Source organism: Balaenoptera borealis, assembly GCF_965194805.1.
Source record: "Balaenoptera borealis genome assembly, chromosome: 2".
Taxonomy (NCBI): domain Eukaryota; kingdom Metazoa; phylum Chordata; class Mammalia; order Artiodactyla; family Balaenopteridae; genus Balaenoptera; species Balaenoptera borealis.
This window is the reverse complement of record NC_138867.1, coordinates 178,220,504-178,245,850: the sequence shown is the minus strand read 5'-3', so window position 1 is coordinate 178,245,850 and position 25,347 is coordinate 178,220,504. Positions and strand designations below refer to the sequence as shown.

Sequence of the window (25,347 nt, the reverse complement as noted above, 5' to 3'; positions counted from 1 at the left end):
GTAGTACTACTTATTTGACCACCACCACCTGATGACACCGGTGTGGTGCACTGAGCCTTACTCTAGCACATCGGGATAAACCCTGTTGCGACAAGTGTTCATCCTCCAAGTCCCCAAGGCCTCTCACACACTGCCAGCGAAACTGCTTCCTGCTTGGGAAAGAGTGCCCCAGTTCGTTTCTTCAGAAGCTTGAAGGCTATGTAAGCCCTCCAAAAGGTTAGAGAGCAAAGAACAACTCTAAAACTGGCACATTTGTTTAAAAAAAAAGACTTGTCAATATTACAAGAGCCAGCTTGCTTTCCCTTGTGACACGTTTTCTTAGAAGGCAAGGGATGTGGCCATGTGACTTGGACAAGCTGTTTCCCTCTGTCTCAGTGTCCCACCTGTGAGTGGGTAGTCTGACTAAACTTAATTACAGACATCTGAATAAGGATCATGAGCAGTGGCATCTAATTTCCAAAATAAAAACAGGAGAATGAGTATGTCTTTTACAACAGGACGTCAAGTCCACTTCAATGATATTGGTAGCCTTGAGTCCAGTGCTTCTCGCTCAGTGCAACTGTGCCCCCCAGGGGACATCTGGGAAAGTCTGAAGGTGATTTTGGTTGTCACAACTGGGAGGAGAGAGAGGGAATGTTACGGGCATCTAGTGAGTAGAGGTCGGGACCTTGCTAAACACTCTACGATGCACAGGACTCACACCCACAGCAAAGGTTTATCTGGCCCCAAAAGTCAATGCCTTGGTTGAGAAACCCTGCCTTAGAGCAAACCACGGATACTCATCTTTAGCAGGTAAAAGGGCATTTACTACCCACCTGTAAACCTACAGACTTCCCGACTTACACAGCTAATCCTGTGGCAGGACTGAAATAGATAGCATGTGACCATCTGGTATCTAGGTTTGCCCCTCAAGTCACATGGGACAGTGCTAGAGACTGACATTTTCTATACTGGAGGCCTTTGGCAAGCCGCCAGTTTTCTAACCTAAAAAGTCTAAGCAGCATTATTACAATACACATAATAATATGACAATTCTGCTTTTATAGAGAAATTAGATGTGGGAAAAGAGCTTATCTGACATCAGAAGCAAATGCTTTAAACACATCACATCTGCTGGTTTGACTGTCAAATCTTGACAGCTGGAGAGGTAGGAAGGTAGACAGGAGAGAACAGACCAAAGTTACGGGCCTGCTGAGTCCTCAGGTCTAACCATAACACACTTCGTACTGCCCTGGGTCCAGGGATATGTTCTAACACCCTCTCAGTCACTTCCTGTCCATAGACAGACCAAGTATAAATTCACAATTACCAGCAAGTGTACCAAAATAAGGCAGAGTTAAGAAACTCAAACACGAGCCCTACCTGGTCTTTTTCTTCTTCATCGACAGAATCATCTGATTTTGCTTTTTCAGCGTCTTCCTCAGGTTTCCGTTTGGCAGGGCTGTCACACACAGTAAAGCCAACTGTTAGCTCAGCCAGACCCTAGTCCTCCAGTGGGCACGAAACAACTTATATTCCTCCCTACCAAGAGTACCCTCTGTTTGGAAAGATTCAGGGCATGGACACCCTCTTCCCTCCAAGGAGAAGCCCTTTCTGCCAGGACATTAAAAGAAGCTTCGAGCTTAATGTTTCTTTGGATGACAGGTTTAGAATACCACCATTTTGCAAACCTTAAGAAATAATGGATCTAGACTTTGATCAACGGCTGCTAGAATCACCGAAGAGACATTACATGCCTCTGATGGACAGCCCCATGCCATCAATGAAGTCTCACAAAATAAAGCTGGAATCTGATCAAGACTCTAGACCTAACTACCAATTTACAGAAAACTGGAGACAAGGGAACACATTAACCACCAAAACGATGCAGTCAGCCAGACCTAGAAGCTGTTAGACAAAAGACCTATTTTCTTTAAATAAATGGCAAGAAAATAAGAAATCTATCACTTGAAAGGCTTAAGGAGCAAATCAACCAAACTCTGTTACACAAGGGGAAGTATGAACACTGCTATATATTTGTTAGTAAGGAACTGTTACACTTTATAAGGCATGTTTTGTCTTCTTCAAAAGACTGTTTGCTAGATGTTAGCAATTATAGCAAAATATGAATAAAAAACTTGTCAGAAAAAGAGACCTTGTCATCTAGAAATATTGTAGTTGTGGATAAGATGACATGTCCGATTTGTTTCAAAGTAATCCAACTGGGGGGACATGGGTGTGTATGGAGTTGTAATCCATTTGGAATAATTCACTTGGAGCATATGGGGGTATAGATGAAACAAAAGCCAGGAGCTGTTAACTGTTGTTGACACTGGGTGATAGGTACACAGGGGTTCATTTTACTATCCTTGGTAATTCTGTGTATGTACATTTGAAGTTTCCTATGTTAAGAGTAAAAATGGATGAGGTCTTCAGAAATGCTGTTCATGAATGTCTAATAACAGAATATCAAAAGGAAAACCTAAGCAATGTGGAATTACTAAGTTACATCCTACTAATTCTATACGTGTTTTACCAAAAACAGTTGGCCCCTAAAATGGGGGCTGTCCATTCATTATATACTGACCCCCTTGTGAAATGAGATGTGATGGTGGTCTGCCTGGTAGTTTGCCTTGTAATCCTGGGGCTAGATGAGACTTCAGCTGCTTAAAGAAAAAGAAACAAAAAAGCCACTATGAATAAAGAGTTCACAGCGAAGGTACAGTTCTTCAGCATTACCAAGCTGGTGCAGAGACCAGGTTCTGAGGATTAAGTATCCTTCTCTTCTTATTCTAAGCAACCACCATCTTGATAAAGTCATCAAATTAGCACCTGTCAGTTTGCTGGGCCATTTTAACACAAGCTCTTGTATGAGGGGCCCAACCCTGAGACGGACAAGGAAACAGAACCTCCGCTTATTTTGCCAAAAGATGAAGTGGCCAAGCACCTGACCTGAGCTCAAGTCCCATGCTCTTATTTTTAAAAATTCCAGAAGAGTTACTCTGACTACAAGCGGGGAAGGAGTCTAAGAATAATGTTTAGCTTAAACAGGCATGTAACTTAGATGTAATAAACATCAGTAGCTCCTGTTATCTTATACCTCATCAATTCAACCACATTTGGGGATCTAATGCTCTATAACTTGGTTGAAGACAAAAATTGCAAGTATATATCTAAGCTAGTTAGAAGTATACACAAGAGGGAATTTCATGGCAGTCCAGTGGTTAAGACTCGGCACTCTCACTGCTGAGGTCCCGGGTTCGATCCCTGATTGGAGAACTAAGATCGTACAAGCCGAGCAACACAGCCACCCCCCACACCCCCCACAAAAACAAAAAAAACCCCCAAAAAGATACACAAAAAACAAGTACTGCCGGTGGAGGGGTTGTGTGTGGGGGGAACAGACAGACCCTATGGCGCCAAGTCTGTCCTCCCCTTAGGTTGTACCAGACTCCAACGAGGTCAAACGAGTCAAGTGCTCTTACATTTTGTTTCTCCATCCGACTTGCTTCTCCTGGGCATGCAAAGTTTGGAAACAGGTTTGGGGGACTTGTTTTTCTCTATTTCCACTCTGCGGTCCTCACCACTTGTCTGGCTCCCGTTTTCTAGACATCCATTCACTTCCCGACTGAAAGCATGAGCTCCGTTCTCCAAGGACAAATCTTTATTTAAAAGGGATTTGACTTTAGCCAGGTAGCCCTCCTACAGCAGGAAAGGATAATTTAAGTAGCAGTGAATGTAAACAAGTGGCAATGAGAGAATAAGGAAACACATGCGCTTCCTTTGTAACTATCAGGTAACAGGGAGAGGTGGGATTATTCTGCCTCCCTGGTCACAGACAAGTTACATGGCAGGAAACATTTTCTAGCCACTGGGATGCTGAGGACTTACCTCTGATAATTCTTCTTTATGTAATTTGGTTTCCAAGTCACATAACTGATTCTTTATTTCTGTCTGCAGAAATTCATGCAAGAGATTCAATTTCTCCTTCACGCATTCCTAAGGGAAGGATATAGGTTTAGAAGTCTCCACACTCCCAAGCTATGAACTAATGGACTAATACACAAATAGTTACACTGCCTGGTCACATAACAATGACTGAATGGCAGGCTATGCTGAGTCAGCTAAAAAGAAAACTAAATATTCACAAGACATGTTCGTGATGTTTCCACTAAGATCATATCACACCATCTCCAGAGTGGTGAAAAATGGAAAGATTAGAGGTGAAACAGACACATAATAGTGTACTAGAACAAAACTGATTTTGAAAAACAGTGTGACCAGGACAAGTTATAATGCAGACTTGAGGCTACGGAACCCAGACTGGGAAACTCGAGGAGTTACCAAAAGCTAACCAATAATAGCCTATTAGTCCAGCACATTAGACAGAAACATCCACGTTATCCTCAACTTTAGGGAAAAGAGAGCCAATTCCATTTAAATTTGTTTTTATGAACTACAGAGTATCTGTCAAATGGTCACATTTGATCATAAATTTTGTTAAGGTGGAGATTACCTTACCTTTTCTGTTAAACTATCTCTTTCCAAATCTTTGAGCCTGGGGGAAGAAAAAGGGAAGAAACAAACACTTGTTAAGCAACATTGTCTACCTGTAAGAATACCAGTTTAAAGAACTTTGGAAATAAGTTTAACATGAATGTTAGAAAAAAATACAATGGTTTTTCCCTCCCCCAGTGTCTAGAATGCCCTATTGTAATGCCTACACGTTAAGAAGTTATTTTCGGGCTTCCCTGGCGGTGCAGTGGTTGAGAGTCTGCCTGCCGATGCAGGGGACACGGGTTCGAGCCCTGGTCTGGGAAGATCCCACATGCCATGGAGCAACTGGGCACGTGAGCCACAACTACTGAGCCTGCGCGTCTGGAGCCTGTGCTCTGCAACAAGAGAGGCCGTGATAGTGAGAGGCCCGCGCACTGCGATGAAGAGTGGCCCTCGCTTGCCGCAACTAGAGAAAGCCCTTGTACAGGAACTAAGACCCAACACAGCCAAAAATAAAATTAATTAATTAATTAATTTTAAAAAAAAAAGAAGTTATTTTCAATATGAATGAGGTCCCCCTTTTCGGGGGTGGTTTTCTGATGGTGGTTAGAGATGATATAGGAGCTCTAAAACATTATTTCTTTCTTTCTTTTTTTAACGTTATTTTAAAGACACTGGGAAAGGGGGAAGCAGGTCACACAGTTGGAGTCCTTCCCAAGTTAACTGACCTATAGGTGGTCTTCCTCCAGTTGGACCTGACAAGATTTCATAGAAGGGCATACAGAGGTTAGAAAGAGTGGACCAGGGTGACAGGATGCTGTGGGGAACAGCCAGCTAACATTCCCAAAGGCCAGGATGGGGTGGTGGCAGCATTCTGAGGAGGAATATAGGGAAATGGAGGAGTCAAGGCATCTGGGGCAGCAGGGGGTGCCCACACACAAGGAAGACAGACGAAGCTAGAACAGTTGGCTGGCGCCTCACCCAAGAGTTCATCCTTGCAAATGTTTGTACCTAGTCATTCAGAAGTGCAGAACTGTCATGAGTTTAGCTGGAAAATCATGGTCTGATTTATTATTGAAGATTAGTACCTTGCCTCTTTGGGGAGGAAGGGAGCAAAAAGAATAAAGGAACAAAACTAGAAGACACCGAGGAAATGGGGAGGCTGCTGTTCCCAGCCTGGGCGCTGACTGTGGGCAGTTGGGTGCGAACAGGTCTAACCAGCTGGGCGAGCGTCCCTCAGCAGAGGGGCAGCACCCTGGGCAGGCACTGGGCCTCCACCATCTACGGATCCTCCCCTCCAGCACCCAGGCTAGGTACTCAGTTACCAGCAGCCCAGAGGGCAGGAACAGAGCTCTGCCAGGCTGGCCTTCCCAGAGGGCAAGTGTAAGCAGCGCAGCCAGGAACTGGGCGACAGGCTTTGCTGGACTAATGACATACAGTGGCTACTCCGAGTGCACGTGGATCCTGCTTCTAGCTTCAACCACCACTCCCACCTGTGGGTGCCTACTCTACGCCAGGCCCTGTTCCAGGCAACGAGCTGAGTGACGGGATGTAGGCACCACCAGGCAGGGACCTCATGACTTGCTGGATGGTCAGGAAAGGCCTTTCTATAGAAAAGACTTAGCAGGGACTTCCCTGGCAGTCCAGTGGTTAAGACTCCGTGCTTCCAAGGCAGGGGGTGCCGGTTCGATCCCTGGTCGGGGAACGAAGATCCCATACGCCACATGGTACGGCAAAAAAAAAAAAAAAAAAGACTTAGGAGCCTCCAGATACAGTGGTAATATACTATATGTCACATATGTTGTGTAACTTAGACTCAAGATTCAGAGTCAAGCTTTCCAGAAGCATGTGGAGCCCCTTCCAGGCAAAAGTCATTCTACCCTCAAAGCAACTCAGGTCCTGGGAGAACCTTAGATGAGGACAACTGCAGAACTCGGTACTCACATGCTGCTGCAGGAGCATCACACCGACCTGTCTTCAGTCATTCTCCTCACAAAACCCTGGCAGGACACAGCTCCTACCTCGACCAGGTTACCTCAGGTGTCAAGGATAACACTTAGACTGAAGCCCATCAAAGGGCCCTTTCCACAGTGCTGACAACTCCTACCTCTGGCCAGGAGACAGATCTGTGGGTCTGAATTCTTTGAAGCTTTCCTATGAAGTGGGCTATTTAGCCTGGCAGGGAGAAACAAATCTTCAGAATATCTGAAGTGTCTTGCTCTGTGAAGATTGGATTTGACCTGCTTGGTCGCAGAGTGGAAGGTTGGAGCCCAGGGCAGGCACCGAGGAGCCAGAGGTGTGGCAGGAAGAAGGCTGGCCAGTGCGCCGCTCCTGACACCCAGGCTTTCACTGGAGAGTCCATCCCCTTCCCAGTAAAGCTGGTGACACTACCTCACATCTGCTTTGCGTTCACGGCCAGGAGGATGAGAAGCAGACATGAAGGACCAGGTAGAGGAGTCACAGAGAGCAGCAACCACCTTAGAAAAGAAACCCGTAGCTCCCTGCCAGTCTCCGGTCCCACGATTCATTCCTAGTTGCTTCCCTCCGAGCAGTTCTTCAAAGGAGAAAAAGATATACATAAACCACTGTGCGGACAAACAGAGTTCAAATCTGAGGCTTCTGAAGAAAAAGGGTATAAACAGCATCAGGAAGGAGGGGTCCAGAGACACTGAGAGCTCAGTGGGAACTGGGCAGAGGGAGCTGCCCGAAACAGGAGCAGCACAGAGGGGCGCTGGCTCAGAGTTCACCCAAGAAACCCACACGAGTCGGGCTGACACAGGGGAAGAAAGGCAAGGCCAGAGAGAGGAGGTGGGTGCCAGTCTGAGGGAGGTCGGCAATGTCAGGCTAAAAATCATTGACTTTGCCCCATGGTTAACAAACCACTGGAAGAGTCATGGGGGTGGCAGAACCCAAGGTATCAGTCATCTTTTAGTAGGAAAAAATAAAGTCAATCTGGCAGAAATAAACAATATATTAGACAGGAAGAGATAAGATGTTAAATCACTCTAACATCCTAAACTAGAAATGCTGGTCTGTAATATGGTTTAGCAGCAGGAGCTGAGAACATGCTGGAGAAGTTACAAAGCTCTGTTTACTCTGCCTTTTGCAATTGGCTGCATGGCGGTTGGTATAGGACTACCAGAGATAATATTTGTGGTAGGAAGGATAACGGACCACCCCCCGCAAAGATGTCCATGCCCTAATTCCCCAGAACCTGTGACTATGTTACCTTACATGGCAAAAGGGACTTTGCAGATGTGATTAAGGTTACAGCCCTTGAGATGGGGAGGTTTTCTTGGATTATCCAGGTGGGCCCAATCGAGTCACTTAAATCCTAGGAGCAGAGAAACGTCCCAGCTGCATCTCAAGCGATGTGACTACAGAAGGGTCAAGAAGATGTGATGTGAGAACTGGCTTTGCTGTCTTTAAAGATGGAGGAAGGGGGCCACAAGCCAACAGATGTCATCACCTCCGGTAGCTGGGAATGGCTCTCGCCTTACAGCCAGCAAGAGAAGAGGGACCTCAGTCTTATAACCACAAGGGACCGAATTCTGCCAACAACCTGAAAGAGTAAGAAACAGGTCCTCCCCTAGAGCCTCCAGAAAGGAATGTAGCCTGCTGACACTTTAATTTTAATCCAGTGAGACCCACACCACATTTCTGACCTACAGAATCAGAAGATAGCAAATTTGTTTTATTTAAGCTACTAAGGCTGAAGTAGTTTGTTACGGCAGCAATTGAAAACTAATACAGTACCAGAAATTCTGAACTTTTCGGTGGGAGAAAGTAAGCAGACCATGAATTTTAGGAGTGACATTTCAGTGAATAGCTATCTAGATGGCTATTCGGCAGCTAGAAATTAGAACGGGCTCTCCAAAGAGGCCTCTCCAGCTGGCACCCCCAACTGCTGAAAGCAGAAATCTTAAGACTGGAAGAAAATAAGGGTCCAGGAATTGAAAAGGAATATGGCAGAAATCAGGGAAGAGGTCCCCTGGTAGCAAACAGCATCACAAAAGCCAAGGATACAAAGAATTAAGGATAGAAAACCACCTTAAATGAAGAATGACTGGACACCTGGCACAAAAGCTAAGCTAAGGTGGCAGCAAAAAGAGCAAGACCAGGGACTTCCCTGGTGGCGCAGTGGTTAAGAATCCTCCTGCCAATGCAGGAGACACGGGTTTGAGCCCTGGTCCGGGAAGATCCCACATGCCGCGGAGCAACTAAGCCCACGCGCCACAACTACTGAGCCTGCGCTCGAGAGCCGAGAGCCACACTACTGAAGCCCGCGTGCCTAGAGCCCGTGCTCCATACCACCGCAATGAGTAGTCCGCGCACTGCCACGAAGAGTAGCCCCCGTTTGCCACAGCTAGAAAAAACCCTAACGCAGCAACGAAGACCCAACGCAGTCAAAAATAAATAAATAAAATTAAAAAGAGCAAGTCCAGACGATAATACAAGAAGCCAGGCAAACAGGAAGGTTGGAATGATAAGCAGACATACACTGCTATATAAGTATCTGCCTTAGTATCAGGTCTGCATGTTGGTACTTTAAGTTATGCACCGTCCCCCACCCCAATAATAGAAGTGAAACATACAGCTGCCACGTGATAAGCAGTGAAGGAGGTTTCTGTGCAGGTGCTGTTCTACCACGTTTACACCTATCAGCTCAGCCTTCACAAGGCCCCAGTGGAGCAGGCACCTCCATCCCATTTTACAGATAAAGCACCAGGAGGTTAGACGACTTGGTCATACAGCTGGCAAGTGGCGGGGTGGGATCTGAACCCCAGTAGTCTGCACCTCTAGAACCCTAGTGCAGGGGAGAACTAGAAAAGGTAAGTCAGTTTTGCCCTCCATACCTACTCAGGAGCCATGGAACTAGTTAAGAACTTCACGACCCAACCTAATCTAATCAGAGTGGCTAGCAGATAAGAAAGCTGTCATAATTACAAAGGCTAAATGAGTTATGCAAAGAGGTTGCTAGAATCAATATGTAAATCCAGGCCTCGCTGAAGGGGAAAGTCTGGCATGTAAGCATTCGAGTCTAGTGGACACGGAGCTGCACGTACAATGAATGAGGCAAACATGCTCAGACAACAAGCCATCAACTCCCAAGCTGCAAAGGCAGCATGCGGCATGTGCTGACAGAATTCAACGCCTCATCGCAGGGAAAGGGGACTGTCTTTCTGAGCAGCCTTACGGATGAACAGACACTAGCCAGCATGGTGAAGGGGTAGGTGGAACCCGGCCTCACACTGGTTGCTCTGCACGGTCTCAGGCCCTGAGAACCTCAAAGGTAGCCTGCGTGGTTTGTGAGGAAAAGAGCACAAGATGAGTCAGGCAAGTGGACGGGGATCCCGGACTTGAGGCCAAGTGCATTAGGCAGTGTAAGGGGCAGGAAAACCTCTGGCTCCAACTTATATCGAAAGAGGATCACAGTTTCCACTTATAGAAAGCAGACCTGAGTGGCAACAGAAAGACGAGTAGGAAGACTATTGCTTTTTCTACACAAAGGATGGTGGTTTGGACAGAGTAAGAAAATTCAAGTGGAGAAATGTGGCTTGTCCTGAAAGGCATTATTTTTAGAAGAACTTAGGACATAAAATACTTCAAAAAAAGTTAAACTTAAAAACCCAAATGTTAAGAATACTTTCTAGTATCGTTACATGGCTGATGTAACTGTATGAGTTTTAAAAGAGGCTGCCATATAAACACAAGTTAGCATAAGTGACAGAAATGCCTGTGTGAGGACTAGGCCTACATTTTGTTCCTAGAACATTCTACTGAACTTCGTAGTATAATCCATAATATGAGATACCCAATTTTCATGAATCAAAAAGTTATACCTCCGTTTACAAGGAGGTATAAGGGAGTATTTTAAAAGGAGTACTGAATGCCATGTTTATGTGTGTATTTTATACGCTGAAATTCAAAATTTAAGAGAAGCTGTTGAGACGGTCACATAAGCTGACAATGTCAGTGGTCTGAGGCAGAAACCCAAGACTCTATACCCACAGTAAGCACTTCTCGTTCAAAGTAATATGGAACCTAGGGTGAATGGTGGATTGCAACCCTCACCTAAGAACATTCAAATTCAGCCAAACAAAACACTTGCTCTGGCCCAATAGAAGCCCTAGCTGAAGGGAAAGGTTTTGGCAAGAAGCAGACTTCCGCAGGAATCTTTGCTTCCTTGCTGTTAACGTCTGTGGCAACCACTCTTGAGAACACTTGAGGATTAAATGAGATAATGTAAAGTGTTTTATACAATTAGCAGAACGGGAAAAAAAGCAAGCTAGATTAGTCAGTAATGCTCACATGGGGGGGGCCTTTATGTGCCAGGCATATTCTCATTTAATCCAATACCAGTTTAAAGCCCCTGTTAACTGCCCTAGTCCACAGATGTAACTTGTTTATGAAACTTGCCCAAGGTTAGATGAGCCAGTGGAGGTAGTGTTCCCACCATCAAGTTAAAGAAGGCTGGGCCCAAACATCTCTGTCCTGGGTCTAAAAGGAAGCCAGGTGCTTCCATAATTCCATTTCCATTTTTAAGTCCTGTTATGTCTTGGTGGGGACGGATAGGGATTCTTCAGCAAGGCACAGCACCCTCTAACTGGAGTTAAGAAGTGGTCTGACGCCTGGGAGGGAGACCCAAATACCTCCAACACCTACTCTCCACCCCCAAAAGCCCAAATCAGAACTGACTGGCACAACTTTAGGAAACAAGCACAGGGAAATAGGGAAATGGCCAAATCAGGTTCACAAATCTGGCTGGAAGTGTTCAGGGCTGCTCGAGGCTCCCGTGACTAGTGCTCCAAGTGAGGTTTGCAAGTTTCCAGGAGTGAAACTGATGCCCTTCTGGAACAAGAAGCCTGGGCCCAACGGGTCTTGCCGCCGACCCCTGTGCACAGATTAGCTAAAACTGGCTAAGTCCCCGATATTAGCTGCTGCCCCCTCACTCCCCCTACACACACACACACACACACACACACAGACGGAGGAAACTGCAGCCAGTTCTCCCTAGCAAGGCTTCCTTGATGCCCACGGCTCACAGGCACCGATTTACTATAAGAAACCACTCGGCTTTCACGGCGTCCGAGCCCTAGCCCTCACGGTATGTGAAGAGTTTCTTGCAGAATGCGCCTACCCTAGCCGTATGAGGTGATGGAGGGAGCCCCCAGAGGAAGACGGGGCTCGCAAACCTGAGCCGGCCGCGCCCGTCCCCCGACCGGCGACATCTGTCTTTGGAGGCTGCCATCGGGATGCGTGGCGTGGGGGCACCGAGGGGACCCCCCCCCCAAAATACCCCCGGGGACCAGGCCGGCCCGACCCCCTCGAGAGGACCGGGCACCGGAAGTGGAGGCCTTAGTGCCCGGGCCGAGGGGTATTCTGAGGCCGCGGGCTGCCCACTTCCTGCGCGACCAGGCTGGCGGCAGGGGCTGGGCCTGAGGCTGCTCCAGGAAGGGGATCCCCAAGGCGAACCCAAGGGTTGCTCTACTTTGAAGTCAGAAGAGACCCCCAAGTTTCTAGTCACCAGGGAGCTGTGAGAGGGCCTCGGCCCATTTTGGCGCCAAACGGCCAGGGGCGCGCGCGACCGGAAGTGCCACCCTGCCCGCGCCAACTGCCGCCGCGCGCCGCGCCATCCCACGCATGCGCGCCCGCCTGTCAGCGGCGGCCACAGGCTACCCGGAGGGGAAACGACCCCCACCCCCACCCCCAACGCCGTGCAACCCACCCCAGGTTCGCAGTCCCCCGCAGCACCTACCGCCTGCGGACATCGTCGGGCAGTGAGAAGGCCCGAGAGGCCAGCGCGGGCACCCGAGCTGGGGCGGTACGGGCAGGCATCTTGGAAGGTGCAGCAGAGGCGGCGGCAGCACAGGCAGCCCTGGCTTTTCGCGCGGAAACCGATGGGGAGGGGCGGCGAGCGGAGGCAGCGCGTACCATCCGGGCCCGGGCGTGGGGGAAGGCGGGCCGTACCACACGGAGGGAGGCCGTACCATGTGTGGGTAGACGCAGTGAGGCTGGCCGTGCTTAGGGGCCGCGCATGCGCGGGACGGGAGCGCACCCCCGCGTGGAGCAGTGGGCTTGTCCAAGTTCCTCCGTTTGCTGGGAGCCTTGCCTGAGACATTCATTCATTCATTCTTTCCCCGCATGCTAGGGATAAAATGAGGAACATCCTCAGGGTGTTCCAGTGTGTGGGCACTAGAGTTCAAGTCCTCAGTTCCAATCCCACCTACACCTATTTGCTCACTATGACGACCTTGGGCAGGTCATTTGGACCCAGCTTTAGTTTCCTCATCTGTGAAAAGGGGCTAATAGCACTTACTCCAGAAAATGTTGAGGATGCACAAAATACGCAGGTAGCACCAAAGATCTCACAGGTAGGGAGACCTGGGCCACTTCCACAGTCTGTGTGCTTTAAGAAGCACCAGACCTTGAGCAAGGATAATCTCTTCAACACATGGTGCTGAGAAAACCGGATATCTACATGCAAAAGAATGAAATTGGACCCTTACCTTATACCGTATATACAAGTTAACTCAAAATGGATTAAATACCTAAACCTAGACCTAAAACTATGGCACTCCTAGAAGAAAATGGGGGGGGGGGCAGCTTCGCGACATTAGACTTGACAATGATTTCTTGAATATGACACCAAAAGCACAGGTCACAGAAGCTAGAATAGACAAATGGGACTACATTAAAATAACCCTAACCCTAACTCAGGCACAGCAAAGGAATCAAAGTGAAAAGGCAACCAATAGAATGGGAGAAAAATGTTTGCAAATCGTATATCTGATAAGGACTTAATATCCAGAATGTATAAAGAATTCCTACAATGCAAAGACAACTCAATTAAAAAACAGGCAGGGGATTTGAATAGACAGTTGCATAAAGTAGGTACAGATGGACAGCAAGCATATGAAAAGAAGTTCAACATGACCAATCGGGGAAATGCAAATCAAAACCACAATGAGGGGACTTCCCTGGTGGCGCAGTGGTTGAGAATCCGCCTGCCAATGCAGGGGATACAGGTTCGATCCCTGGTCCGGGAAGATCCCACATGCCGCGGAGCAACTAGGCCCGTGCGCCACAACTACTGAGGCTGCACTCTAGAGCTTGTGCTCCGCAACAAGAAAAGCTACCGCAATGAGAAGCCCGTGCACCACAACGAAGAGTAGCCCCTGCTCGCTGCAACTAGAGAAAGCCCGCGTGCAGCAACAAAGACCCAACGCAGACAATTAATTAATTAATTATTAAAAAAAAAAAAAACCACAATGAGGTCACTTCACAGGCATTAGGATGGCCACCATCAGAACAAAAAGTATTGGGGAGAACACGGAGATTAGGACCCATGTACACTGTTGGTAGGGATTTAGAATAGTGCAGCTGCTATAGAAAAGTGTGGGGACTTCCCTGGCGGTCCAGTGGCTAAGACTCCGTGCTTCCACTTCAGGCGGCACGAGTTTGATCCCTGGTCAGGGAGCTAAGACCTCGCATGCCATGCAGCATGGTCAAAAGTTAAAAAAAAGAAAGAAAAAAGTGGAGATTCCTCAAAAAATTAAAATTAGAATTATCATATGATACAGCAATCCCACTTCTGGATATATATTCAAAAGAATAGAAAACAGGATCTCAAAGAGATACTTGCACACCCACCTTCATAGCAGCACTATTCACAATAGCCAAGAGGTGGAAGCAACCCAAATGTCTTTGGATAGATGAATGGATAAAGAAAATGTGGCATATACATATAGTGGATTATTCAGCAAATCCTACCCTTTTGCAACAACCTGGATTAACCTTGAGGTCATTATGCTAAGTGAAATAAGCCAGTCACCAAAAGACACACTGCATGATTCCACTTATTTGAGGTATCTAATTCCACTTATTTGAGGTATCTAATTTAGTCGCCTTGTAGAAAGAGAAAGAACAATGGTAGTTACCAGGGGCTGGGTGGGAGGGGGGGTGGAAGGGAATTTGTTCAATGGGAATGGAGTTTCAGTTTTAACAAGATGAAAGTTTCAGAGATCTGCTGCAAAATAATGTGCATGTAGTTAACACTACTGTACTATACACTTAAAGGTTAAGATGTAAATGCTATGTGTTTTTTTACCACAATAAAGAAGAAATAAACCATTAATAGGATAGGGTTGAGTTTAAAAAAAAAAAAAAGTACTTATCTGCCACAACAACAAAAAAAGCATCAGAATGGAGTTAGAAGTTATGGCATATATTTACATTTTTGTATTAAGATTTACAAGTGAATGTGCTTGTAAACACACACAAACTAGGTTCCTCCAACAGCTGATGGAGAGCTTCTAGAAGTGGACCTCAGACCCTCTGGTTACCATGCATTACCCACACAGGGCAGGATCCAGGAGGACTGAAATACTAGGAATAGAACTAATAGCTATTAATTTAATATTTAATCAGCACTTCTGTACTTACGGTACCAGAATCTTTAGGAGTTATTTAATTTAATCCTTAACCGCCATAAAGGGAGGTATCACGACCCCCATTTCCCATGGCCTAGGATATTTGTCACAAAGGAAGCTGCTTACCCAAGATCACAGGTTCAGTAAGCAGCAGGGACAATGAATCCAGGTGTCTTTAGTTCCAAAGCCTGAATGTAAAACAGTGACCCAGCTGTCAAGCCCTGTAGACCTGTCAGAAGCCAGCGTGTGGGTTCCTAACCCACCTTAGGAAAGGGGGCGCTCACAGGACAGGGAAGGAAGAAGAGGTAGATGAGCTGACCTGCTGTTCAGGGGCCTCAGCTCACAGGAGAGCAGCTGCACTTATTGGAGCCTCCCTCTCAGGTAGGTTCTCTTTTTAATCCCTTTGCCAAGGGATGATTTGACCCATTTTACAGACGGGGCAAGGGCTCAGGGACGAAGATTTGCCCAAGGGCCCCCAGCAAGTTGGTGCCAAAGTTGGGCTTCCAGCCCAGCTGCTCTGCTCTCAAGTTGCTCGGAGACAAAAAGCCAGGCACTACCTCTAATTTCTCTCCTTCCCTCACATGCAGGAGGTGAGCCATCTTTGTTGGTTCTTCCTCTGAAATACACCCAGGTCTTTCTGCTTTTTGACTGGGCTGCCGCTCCAACCCAGACTGCCATGATCTCTCACCTGGACTATTATAACAGCCTCTTCCCCAGTCTGCCAGACCACTGTATCCAGAGGGCATTAAAAAAAAAAATGTGGGACTTCCCTGGTGGCACAGTGGTTAAGAATCTGCCTGCCAGTGTAGGGGACATGGGTTCAAGTCCTGGTCCAGGAAGATCCCATGTGCCGCGGAGGAACTAAGCCCGTGCGCCACAACTACTGAGCCCACGTGCCACAACTACTGAAGCCCGCGTGCCTAGAGCCCGTGCTCTGCAACAAGAGAAGCCACCGCAATGAGAAGCCTGTGCACCGCAACGAAGAGTAGCCCCCTCTCGCTGCAACTAGAGAAAGCCTGCGCGCAGCAACGAAAACCCAATGCAGCCAAAAATTAATTAATTTTAAAAAATTTTAATGCCCTTTTCTTTCCCACTAGAACTTTCCAGAACTTCTCATTGCCCTTGAAATAAAATGTAAGCATTTAACTCCATTTACAGGGTCCTGCCTGGATGCAGCTCATTTCCCCCTCATTGAGCTCCAGCTTCGTTGACCCACTTTCAGTCTTTCAAGCTCTTAAGTGCCGCAGGGCTTTGCCTTTGCTGTCAATTCTGCCCAGGCCACTTTTCTGGGAGATTCACAGCTCAAAGATTGCTACTACCCAGAGGCTTCCCCCTGCCCACCTGGAAGCAACCCCTCACCCCCAGTCTCTCTCTCCTATTATCCTGTTGCTTCATAGCATTTACCACTGTCACAGACTCATTTCTGTCTGTTGTAGTCTTTCTGTTCCACTAGAGCAGAGCAGAGGTCAGCAGTTTTTCTATAAAGGATCAGATAGTAAATATTTTAGGTTTTGTGGGCCACATGTTCGGTTTTAACTACTCAGTGCTGCTCTTGTAGCATAAAAACAGCCATGGACAATACACAAATGAATAGGTACGGCTGTATTCCAATAAGACTTTATTTATAAAAACTTGACAGGCCAAGGAATTCCCTGGTTGTCCAGTGATTAGGACTCGGTGCTTTCACTGCCGTGGGCCCAGGTTCAATCCCTGGTGGGGGAACTAAGATCCTGCAAAATGCGTGGCACAGACAAAAAAAAAAAAACTTGGCTGGCTAGATTTAGACCATGGGCCTTAGTGTGCCGACCCCTGCAAAGACTGAGCTCCAGAGGGCAAGGACTTGGTGGTCTGCCTCATTCACAGCTGACCTCCAAGGGCTCACTCAGTAGAAATCCAAATATCGGTTAAATAAATATATAGGACATGGGAGATCGCACCTGGGAGGTGCTTGATGCAAATGTTGGTAGGTATAGAGTTGTTTTCTGCCCCAAAACAAAATGATTTCCAGTTCACAAACAGGGAGACTGAGGCCCAGATCAGATCAGTTGCAAATCCAGGTTCTGTCTTTAATCCCTGAATCACCTGCCTCACTCGACTCACCTGGCCGGTAAAATATCAGTCAAGGTCATGGGGAAGGGATATTGATGGCTTCCAGGAGGCTCCAGAGTGACTGGCTGGACCACCAGAGACTCCTTCCCCACCTAGAAATGGGCTCATCCCTTGAGAGAAGCAACTGGAACTTCCAGAAAGTTAGATTCAGCTCCTGTGGGCATTCACTCTGACCCCACCTCTCGGTAGTGTTCACAAACCCCTCAGAAGATCTGCCCAAGCTCCCTGCTTCCCAGGCCACGTTCCTGCCTCTAGCTGGAGGGCCATACTCAAGAGGCCAGGAGAGGCCAGGGGTCAGCACAACCAAGGTCCAGGCAGCCCAGAGCACAGGGCTGGTGGAGGGATGGTCACGTGTCCTGAGCCACAGTCAGTCAGAAGGCCGAAGCTGAGTCACGCCACATGCTGGGGAATTAGACTGAGCTCTCACTTGGTGCCAGCCCAGGAGAGGCCCCAGGCGGTGACAGCAGCACTCAAGGGTTCAACAGGAACACTTTGCCACTCTCACTCCAGGCAGGCGGCCAGGCAGGAAGACCCCCAAGGCAGGCCTCGCAAGCTCTCTCTCCAGGCTCAAGTGACCAGAAATCGGATCTGGGGAAACCAACTCTGGAGTATGCTGGGCAAACCCGCCTGCTCCTTTGCAGGGCCCTTGAGCAGGCGAACGGCTTTCTGTTTGGGATCAAAGGAGGCTTACTGCCAAGCCTGGAGGGGTTTTCCTTCAAACAGACCTTGAGTCCGTTAGCTGATCTGCCCCTCCAGGGCTACCACCCCAGCTCAGGTCATCCTCCCCTCTGTCCTGGATGTCTGCCCGACCTCCTTCCTGAGCTGCCACTCAGCCCTCTCACCACCTATTCTCTGCAAGGAACTGGGAAGGATCTTCTTAGAATCCAGATCTGATCGTATCACCTCCTCCCTGCCCCACCGAAGGTACCTGATTGGCTTCTCAGTGCTCTTAAGGTAAAGCCAACCCCTACCCCTACAGCCAACCCCTAGCTCTGCCCACATCAGCTTTTGCCACTCATCCCTTGGCTCACCCAAGCTGAGCTACATCCTGGACACTCCCTACCCCTTCCTGCCTCAGGGCTGTGGAAGCCAGCCTACTAGAGGGCCTGCAACATTCCTTGCCTCAGTATTCATGCCTTTGTGGAGTCCTCTCCAACAGTGAATCAGGGCCAGTCTCTGTGGCCAAGGGAATATGGTGGAAGTGAAGGTGCAGGGCTTCTGAGGCTAGGCCATAAAAGCCATCACAGCACCACCTTGTTCTCATGGGGGAAGCCAGCCACCATGTTGTGAGGATGCTCAAGGAGCCCCATGGGAATGCCCATGGGAAGAGGAACCATTTCGTCAGCCATGTGAGTGAGCTGCTTTGGAAGTGGCTCCTCCAGCTCCAGTCAAGCCTTCAGATGACTGTAGCCCCAGCCTATATCTGACTGTAACCTCATGAGACCCCTCAAGCTGGAACTGCTCACTTTGCTGCTCCCCATTTCCCAGCCTATAGAAACCACTGAATGATAATATTGGGGTGGCCAAAAAGTTCGTTTGGGTTTTTCCATAGCATCTTGCAGAATACATGGGTGGTAGTGTTCTAAGCCACTAGACTGTGGGGCTTTTTGGGGTTTTTTTGTTTGTTTGTTTGTTTGTTTGTTTTTTAAGGGAACGCTATTTATTTATTTATTTATTTTTGGCCGTGTTGGGTCTTCGTTTCTGTGCAAGGGCTTTCTCTAGTTGCGGCGAGCGGGGGCCACTCTTCATCGCGGTGCGCAGTCCTCTCACTATCGCGGCCTCTCTTGTTGCGGAGCACAGGCTCCAGACGCGCAGGCTCAGTAGTTGTGGCTCATGGGCCCAGTTGCTCCGCGGCATGTGGGATCTTCCCAGACCAGGGCTCAAACCCGTGTCCCCTGCATTGGCAGGCAGATTCTCAACCACTGCGCCACCAGGGAGGCCCGGCTTTTTGTTATTCAGCCATAAATAATTATTGCAAGGTTTCAGCACTTGCTGTTCCTTTAAACTGGAAAGCCCTGCTGCTCCCTATGTCTACTTCTACTTGGAGAATCGCTAGTCATTCTTCCTATTTTAGCTCACCCATCACCTCCTTCAAGGAGCCTTTTCTGACCTCCCCCAACACTATCAGGTGTCTCGATAGGCTCTTAAAACCACAGATCTTTCTTCTAGAGCCTTTGCCTCAGCTGGTGATCACACATTTCGGGGTGATAACTTTATGCCAGCACCTAGCAAAGTACCTACGATGTAGTTGGCACACAGCAAAGACTCATGGAACCCTGCATGAGTGAACGTGTGATGCCTCTTCCCCCACATTAAATGCTCAGTCTGCAAACATCCATCAAAACAACAAATGCACACACCCTTTTATTCAGCTATTCTACTTCCAGGAATTGCTCCTAAGATGTACTCACAAACACGTGCAAAAAGAGAGGTGGGGAATTCTCTGGTGGTCCAGTGGTTAGGACTCGGCCCTTTCACTGCCAGGGCCTGGGGTTTAATCCCTGGTTGGGGAACTAAGATCCCACAAGCTGGGGGCAGTGTGGCCAAAAAAAAAAAAAGAGAGAGAGAGAAAAGTGGACACAGCCATTCACTGAGCCTTGTCTGTAGCAAAATACTGGGAAGAACCTAGTTCCCCATCAGTGGGGATTAGATAAAGGAATTGTTTCCCATTCATACGGTGACAGACTCCACAACAACAAAAAATAAAAGGATATTTTTCTATATAATATCCTAGAGGTTGTTTCCTACCTGTAAATGGGGGTAAAAAAAGATGTAGGACGGAATGCATAGTGTGCTACTGTTTATGTAAAAAAGGGAGGGATGGAAGGAATTATGTATATTTACTTATTTACACATAAAATCTTGGGAAAGAAACAAGAAATGGATAAATTCCTGGAGATAAGGAATGTTAATTAGCAGGGTTAAATCTATTGGCAAAGGAATTTTTCTGAATCTTTTTGCCCTTTTGGAACGCTGGACCATGTGGCTATATTATTTATGTCAAACAAAAACAACTGGCAAAGCATTGGTGAATGGATGGTCTTTTTGGTAAATGGTGCTGGACCCGCTGGATGGCCCTATGGAAGAAAGTGAACTTTGATCCCTACCTCACACCACGTACAAAACTCAATTCCAGATCTTGCAGATCTAAATGGGAAAGCAAAGTCAAGAAAGCTTTTCAAATAAGACATAGAACTTCTTTGTGACTTTGGAGTAGGTGAGTGTTTCTTCAACAGGACACAAATCACTTTAATCATAAAGGAAAATATGCCAGGCTGTATTAAAATGAATTTGTTCGTCAAAAGAAACCACTAAAAGACAAGCCACAGACATATGTCTGCCAACCAAGGACTGGTATCTACAATACACAGAGAGTTCAATAAGAAAAAGACAGGCAATCTCTTTTATATTAAGTAGACAAAAGAGTTGAACAGGAACTTCATAAAAGAGGATATCCAAATGGCCAAGACTCAAATGGGAAGCTACTCAATTTCATCAGTCATCAGGGAAATGCAAAATGAAACCTCAATGTGATTAACAGCTCCCACATACACCCATCCATGCCAGGATGGCTAAAATGAAAAAAGAAATGCTCACAAGTTTTAGTGAGACCAGAACTCTCCTGTGTTGCTGGAAGAGCCCCAAATGGTACAGCCACTTTGGAAAATGATTTGGCAATATCTACTAAGGCTAAATGTATTCCTGCCCTGTGACCCAGTAATTCCACTCCTGGATTGAGTGCTTTGGTCCAGGGTACTCCTCCCCAGTTCTGTTACCCGCTTCAAGCTTGTGCCTCGTTCCTTTCCTCCTTCTAAGACACATAGGTCCCACCTTGCCTCCCTCAGCCCACCCCAGCCATCTTCAACTGGCCTGGGTCCCATGGCCACTGCCCATTTGCAGGCACCAGTCCCTAGAGAAAAACAGTGGTCAGCCCTCCAGGCATCACTCACCTCCTGGCACACGAAGTGAAAACACACCGTGTCCACTCCTGAGCTGCAAAGAAAATCGTCCTCACCACACTGAGCAGGGATGAGAATGGGGCCTGCCCTAGCCATTAAATCAGAAGAACTTCACATGAAACCCCTCCTTCCCGGAAATGACCGCTAATTAGCCAAAACTGCCTCCCCAAAAGCAATCACCAAGTTATTACAACTACCTGGCAAAGAGAGACTCCAGTCAGGGCATCTCCACTCTCCCAGGTGAACCAGCTGACCAGCTGGAAGGACCTGGAAGGGCAGGCATCACTGCTTGGACACCACTTTAAGATGCTTGGAGCCGAATGAGCCTTTGTCATGGGAGACTGTCTTGTGCATTGCAGGATGATTAGTGACATCCCTGACCTCTACCCACTAGATGCCAGTAGCACCCCTAGCCCCAGGCGGGACAATCAAAAATATCTCCAGACATTGCCAAAGGTCCCCTGGGGGCGTGGAATCACCCTGGATGAGAAGGACTGATTTAGACCCATGGAAGTGACAAAGCAGTGGTCTCGTCCCAGCCATATTTCCTCTGGGCAATATCTTACAGCCTAAAACCAGCCCCAATCAGCATTTTGAAAACTGTAAGTCAAGGATGGTTCACATCAGGAGGGGTACAGTGTAAAAATGCAGAGTCCCGGGCCCTGGAGTCAGATTCTCCAGGCCCTGGTAGGGCCCAGGTAGCTGTATTTTTTTTCACACCCTCCCCACTTGGGAAGTTTAAGCATTTCCCCCCAGCTTTATTAAGGTATAACTGACAAATAAAAATTGCATATATTTAAGGTGTACAATGCGATGATTTGATTTATATATACATTGTGAAATGATTGCTACAATCAAGCTAATTAACACATCCATCACCTCAGTTAGTTACCATTTTTTGTGTGTAGTGAGAACATTACTGTCTTAGCAAATTTCAAAAGTACAATTTTATTAACTATAATCACTATGGTGTACTTTAGATTCTCAAAACTTATTAATCTTATAATTGAAAGTTTGAATCTTTTGAGCAACATTTCCTCCTTTCCCTCATCCCCCAGCCCCAGGGAACCACCATCCTACTCTCTGCTTCTGTGAGTTTGATTTTTTTAGATTTTACATGTAAATGAAATCATACAGTATTTGTCTTCCTGTTTCTAGCTTACTTCAATTAGCATGATGTCCTCCAGGCTCATCCATATTGTTGCAAGTGGCAGGATTTCCTTTTTTATCACCGAATAATATTCCGTGTGTGTGTATGTGTATGTGTGTATCATGTTTTCTTTATTCATTCATCCATTGACAAACACTTAGGTTGTTTCCATATCTTGCCTACTGTGAGTAATGCTGCAATAAACATGGGAGTGCAGATATTCTTTAGGATACTGATTTCATTTCCTTTGGATATACACCCAGAAGTGGGATTGATGGATCATATGATAGTTTTATTTTTAATCCTTTGAGGAACCTCCATACTGTTTTCCATAATGGAAACTTCCTAACATTGTATTATATATTTACTTTTATGGCCTGTCTCCCCCACTAGAATGTAAGATCTCTGAGGGTAGGAATAAAATAGAGTGTTCAATAAGTATTTTGAGAGGTTGGAATTATTTTTTAATAAGCTTATTGAAGTAAAATTTATATACCACAAAATTTTGACCCATTTTAAAATGTAGAAATCAATGTTTTCATAGTAAATTTGCCAAGTTGTACAATTATCATCACAATCCAGTTTTAGAATATTCCTGTCACTCCAATAAGAATCCCCATGCCTGTTTCCAGTTAATCCCCATTCCTACCTTCAACCCCAGGCAGCCACCAATCTACTTTCTGTCTCCATAGACTTGCCTCTTATGGACATTTCATATAATGGACCATACAATTTATGGTATTTTGTGTCTGACTTCCTTCACTTAGCATAATTACTTTGAGTTTCATCATGTTATTATGTGTGTCAGTATTTCGTTCCTTTTCATTGTTGAGTTATATTCCATCATATGGATGAACCACATTTTGTTGATCCATTCATCAGTTGATGGACATTTGAGTTGTTTCCACTTTGGGACTATTATGAAAAGTGTTACTATGAGTATTCACAGACAAGTCTCTGTGTGGACATACATGTTCATTTCTCTTGGGTAGATACCTATAGTCAATTTCTAGGTCGTGTGGTAAGTTTATGTTTGGCTTTCTAAGAAACTGCCAAACTGTTTTCCAAAGTGGCAGTGCCATTTTGCATTTGAGGTTGGGATTATGAACATACCATTTTACAGATGATGAAACCAGCTTAGACTTGTCAGGTGATTTGCCGAAAGTCTGCTTGGGTTGTCAAGGGTTGGATTTGAGATTCAAATCTGTTTTTTGTTTTGGGGTGTTTTTTTTAATATAAATTTATTTACTTATTTTTTAAATTTTTGGCTGCATTGGGTCTTCGTTGCTGCACGCAGGCTTTCTCTAGCTGCGGCAAGCGGGGGCTACTCTTCGTTGCGGTGCACAGGCTTCTCATTGAAGTGGCTTCTCTTGTTGCGGAGCACGAGCTCTAGGTGTGCGGGCTTCAGTAGTTGTGGCTCATAGGCTCTAGAGCTTAGGCTCGGTAGTTGTGGCACATGGGCTTAGTTGCTCCGCGGCATATGGGATCTTCCCAGACAAGGGCTCAAACCCATGTCCCCTGCATTGGCAGGCAGATTCTTAACCACTGTGCCATCAGGGAAGCCCTTTCGGTTTTTTTTTAACTTTAGAGTATGCACTCTTGAAACTAACACCACAAATGCCGCTGACAATGAGTCACACCTACCCAAATTCACTTCCCTTTCGTGACAGATTTAACTATTCTCAGACAAGACATTTAGGGAAAGGTGGTGGATATCTGATGTCTGACTTTGGGGAAGTACATTTGCTTTGTAGACAAATGAGAAAGATGGCCAGAATGTGAGGATGGGGAGATGGATTAGAAACCCTTAAGGATGGCTAATGAAATGATAGGTCCAAGTGACAGTCCACGGGTGATCAAATCATTAGGGGACAGTCGGATGGGGAATTTACAAACGCAGGATCAGGCTGATGGCACTTGAACCCCTTGATCGGTCTTAGTCCTCAGTAAAAGAGAGACAGCCAGACATCATGTCCTCCCGGTGAGTGTCCAGCACCACCTAGAAAGAATTGAATATCTTTCGATTCTTGAATTTGGGGACAAAGGAACATGTTAAATGACATAAGGGGATGCCATCAGCCAGTACCAAATTATGGGAAACTGCAGTGTGTCCGTGTAGGTTCATCAATAGTAACAAATGTGGGCTGCCCTGGTGGTGCAGTGGTTAAGAATCTGCCTGCCAATGAAGGGGACACAGGTTCGAGCCCTGGTCTGGGAAGATCCCACATGCCACGGAGCAACTAAGTCCGTGCGCCACAACTACTGAGCCCACGTGCCACAACTACTGAAGCCCACGCTCCTGGAGCCCATGCTCCGCAACAAGAGAAGCCACGACAATGAGAAGCCCGCGCACCGCAACGAAGAGTAGCCCTCACTCACCGCAACTAGAGAAAGCCCGTGCACAGCAATGAAGACCTAACACAGCCAAAAATTAATTAATTAATTAATTATTATTATTTTTTTTTTTTAAAAAAGGGCCTCCCTGGTGGCGCAGTGGTTGAGGATCCGCCTGCCAATGCAGGGGACACGGATTCGAGCTCTGGTCCAGGAAGATCCCACATGCTGAGGAGCAACTAAGCCCGTGTGCCACAACTACTGAGCCTGTGGTCTAGAGCCTGCGAGCCATAACTACTGAAGCCCGCGCTCCTAGAGCCCATGCTCCTCAACAAGAGAAGCCACCGCAATGAGAAGCCCGCGCACCGCAACAAAGAGGAGCCCCCGCTCACCGCAACTAGAGTAAAGCCCGCGCACAGCAACGAAGACCCAACGCAGCCAAAAATTAAGTAATTAATCAATTAATTAATTAATTTAAAAAATAAAGTGGAGAAACTTGGCAGGTACCTCCAAGGGATCCGTTAACATTGCTAGTGATGGAACTAATTGAGAAAGACGCATCACTTCTTTGGTATTTCTGCCAAAATTGCATAACCTGAATTTAATCATGAGGAAACATCAGACAAACCCATGTTGAAGGACATTCTACCAAATTACTGACCTATATTTTTCCAAAATGTCAAGGTCATGAAAGACAAAGAAAGGTTCAGCAACTGTTCTGATTGAAGGAAACTAAAAAGACAGCTGAATGCAAAAAGTGAGCTGGGATTTTCTTCTGCTATAAAGGTCGGTAATGGGACAATTGGTGAAATCTCATTAAAGTTTGTAGATTTGCTGATTATGATAATTTTACTGAGGTTATGTAAGAGAATGCCTTGTCCTTAGG

General features: G+C 46.6%; 1 protein-coding gene across 7 annotated transcripts in view; it reads right to left on the bottom strand.

Annotated features, from left to right (window-relative positions):
- Nucleotides 1-12,433, bottom strand: part of DNMT1 (DNA methyltransferase 1) — a 42,368-nt gene extending 29,935 nt beyond the window's left edge. For 2 of the 7 annotated variants that reach the window (XM_082380598.1, XM_082380600.1), the window contains exons 1-6: nucleotides 12,236-12,432; nucleotides 4,501-4,537; nucleotides 3,871-3,978; nucleotides 3,465-3,681; nucleotides 2,567-2,645; nucleotides 1,363-1,441 (exon numbers count right to left, since the gene is read on the bottom strand). In XM_082380598.1, the coding sequence (XP_082236724.1) occupies nucleotides 1,363-1,441; nucleotides 2,567-2,645; nucleotides 3,465-3,681; nucleotides 3,871-3,978; nucleotides 4,501-4,537; nucleotides 12,236-12,414 (699 nt within the window). In that variant the 5' untranslated portion in view covers nucleotides 12,415-12,432. Of the gene's footprint in view, nucleotides 1-1,362; nucleotides 1,442-2,566; nucleotides 2,646-3,464; nucleotides 3,682-3,870; nucleotides 3,979-4,500; nucleotides 4,538-11,672; nucleotides 11,785-12,235 lie in introns of those variants that run through there. The other 5 variants (XM_082380599.1, XM_082380601.1, XM_082380603.1 and 2 more) reach the window with 4 other exon arrangements.
- Between the last annotated feature and the right edge of the window lie 12,914 nt (nucleotides 12,434-25,347).